This window comes from Pinus tabuliformis, chromosome Q, assembly GCF_031772625.1.
Source record: "Pinus tabuliformis cultivar Carrire ecotype Pingquan chromosome Q, CPIR1, whole genome shotgun sequence".
Lineage (NCBI taxonomy): Eukaryota > Viridiplantae > Streptophyta > Pinopsida > Pinales > Pinaceae > Pinus > Pinus tabuliformis.
In genome coordinates this window covers 618954085-618956799 of record NC_142296.1, presented here as the reverse complement: position 1 = coordinate 618956799, position 2715 = coordinate 618954085, and the positions used below count along the sequence as shown (strand labels likewise).

General features: G+C 42.9%; 1 protein-coding gene across 1 annotated transcript; it reads left to right on the top strand.

The window, feature by feature from the left end:
- The first annotated feature begins 701 nt into the window (after positions 1 to 701).
- LOC149220961 (uncharacterized) lies at positions 702 to 2508 on the top strand. The gene has a single exon (XM_089384961.1). The coding sequence runs from the start codon at positions 1019 to 1021 to the stop codon at positions 2054 to 2056; it is 1038 nt and encodes a 345-aa protein (XP_089241087.1). The 5' UTR covers positions 702 to 1018; the 3' UTR covers positions 2057 to 2508.
- The last annotated feature ends 207 nt before the right edge of the window (positions 2509 to 2715 follow it).

Genomic DNA, 2715 nt, shown 5'->3' with positions numbered 1-2715 from the left:
ATGTCGGTTTGACTCATCACCGTTATCAAGGAAAACCACGCCACCTGTAATAACCCGCTGGTGGTCCGTAAGGGAGCAGGCTTTCACTCCTGCCAGATGCCTCTGGGTCTTGGGCCGTTAACCTGTTTCCTTACGTCCGAGGAAGACGAGCTCTTAGCCAAGCAGAAGCAGAGCAGTGAATTAAGTTATACCTGTAATTTAGCTTTAATTTAGTGAATTTTTTTTTTCTTCTCAAATTCGCTTCGAGAATTTTGTCATCTGCTGGGATCTATCTACTAGGATCTTTCTGCTGTCGACTACAAGCCACCGAAAATCTCCTTGAAAATCGAATCTATTGTGGTAAAATTGTGAAATATTAACTTTCTTGGATTAAGGAAACAAGTTCCACCTCGAGCACCGCTCTACTAAATAGAAAGCCATTGAAACAAGGCCACTCTTGAATTAAGAAACCACCAAATAACTTCCTGGAGGGAGTCAGACCTCAAAACCATGTGACTAGGAGCCCTATCTTTGTTTGACTCTGCTCTAATTGCCAACCCAATGACGGAACGGGTCGGGTGGGCACAAGCTGGCGACAGGCTGTACTTGCGAGGAAACAAACTAAAAATGGATGTCATTGCCTATCAGTCGCTCTAGGTAGGGTAGGGTACATTGTTTCTATCGTCCCGTCGTATCTGCTCTTTAATTTCATTATTAATAATCGCACCTCCTTTTTCACTTTGAATTTAATGTAATGCAGAGCCTCCTTCTCTATACCCAAAAAACGTTTTCCAGTCTGCCATGGAACATGGAAATTGAGCTGCCAAATCTTTGGGAACATACTTTGTGCTACAGGGATACGTGAGCAGCCTGTATTTCCTATGTGGGTATTGCTCTAGGGGCCTTAGAGAGGCTATTATCAGGTAAGCAACTTGAGCCCTCTGAACTTGCACTCTGCATGCAGGAATCAAAAACAAAATAACAAATAGCATGCTGGAAGATAACGAAACCAATATCAATACCAACACAAGCTCTGGTGATGATCCGGACCAGCTCCCTTTTCTATGCACTGGGAGTAGCAACAATAGCTTTGGCGCTTCTGGTGTGCCTGCTAAGCCTCCTGTGTATCCTCTATGTCCTGTATTTCAGATTAAAAACCCACCAACATCACTTCTTTGCTCTCAGGGATTTGAATTCTCTATGGGCCATTAGAATCATGCTGGCAATATCTGCAAGCCTGTGCAGCTTGGCAGAGTTGTTAAGGCTTCCTCTGTTGAGATATAGAGGCTGGTTTTTGTCGTCAGTGGGGGACCAAACCCAGGCAAACCTCTGCAAAGGCTATCTGATAGTGTCACAGGGATTCATGGAGCCATTCTTTTACCTGTCTGCACTGTTTCTGGTTCATGGGTCACTGCAAAATGACCCCTTTCGCCCAAGGAAGAAGGGCAATGGCCGGGCAGTTCTTAACATTCTGGTTTGTTGCTTGCCAGTGCTTGTACTGCAGCTATTCTTTGTGATAATAGGACCTGATATGAAGTTTAGAGATGGGCAGGGGTTGGGGAAATTGTTGCCAAGATATTTTACCAGGACCTTTGAGGACGTGCACTATGAAGGTAACCATGAGATGGCCCTGTGTACTTATCCTCTCTTGAGTACTATTGTTTTGAGCACTTTTGGAATCATGTATGTTTCATATTTTCTCTATGTGTGCGGGAGAATGCTGTCACTGGTTATCAACAAGAGGATGCAATGCAGAGTCTATGGGCTGGTTTTTGCGGTGGTGCTGTTCCTTCCTTTCAAGGTCGTTTTCTTGGGCTTGACCATCTTTAGAAGGCCAAGTGATGGTAGCTTTGAGTTGTTTTCTTTCATGGGTTTTGTCATGACTGTTCTCACTGCTACCTTGGGACAAGGAATTTTGGTCATTCGGCCGATCTCGGATGCGCTGGCGGTCAGGTGGGTTTTCAATTCTAATTCCCGAATTGAAAAGGACAGGCAGTCTTTTGGGTCTCGATCAATTGAGGTGTTTCCATTATCTCCAGTGGGAAGAGATGGGGAGGAGTCCTTGTTAGGAAAATGAGGCAGGGTGTGGATTAAGGAATGCTGTGAATCCTATGAGAAATCAAGGGATAAGTTGATTTTACACTCTATGAGGATATTTCTAGAATGTATTTTTCAAAACTGTGAACCCATATCTTCGCTTTGTGAGTAAAACTCTATTCTTCCCTCGAGCACAGGATAACATTTAGATGGTAATTTTGTGATTTCTTCTTTGAAGTTGCTCTTGTTCTTTTGAGAAACCTCGGCAGAATATGTACAGTCATATATGGAGGCAGACAAGCGTTTTAGTTATTGCTCTTCGTCAAGATTGAAAGCGATGAGAGGCTTTTTGGGCCAGTCCAGCGACTTCAGTTGTTGGATATAATTGTAAAAATGTGGAAATGAATGATCTTGTGGCTACTGAATCTTTGCTTTATTGTCCTCTGCTAATAATACTCGAATATTTAAAGATTGCAGATCCATTTACTGAGAGGGTTTTGCATTAAATTTCAAATGGCTATCATTTTCCTTCCATACTAATAGAAAATGCTTTTTCAATTCCTAGCAGGTGGGTAAGATCTTTTGCTTTTCCACATGCTCTATCACGTGCTAGGCAATTGCAGAAGTATTAAAGGAGCGTTACACGGTAAGTTCAACTGTGACCTGTCTTGAAGTTAAGAATGCTAAAGGGTCGTGTTG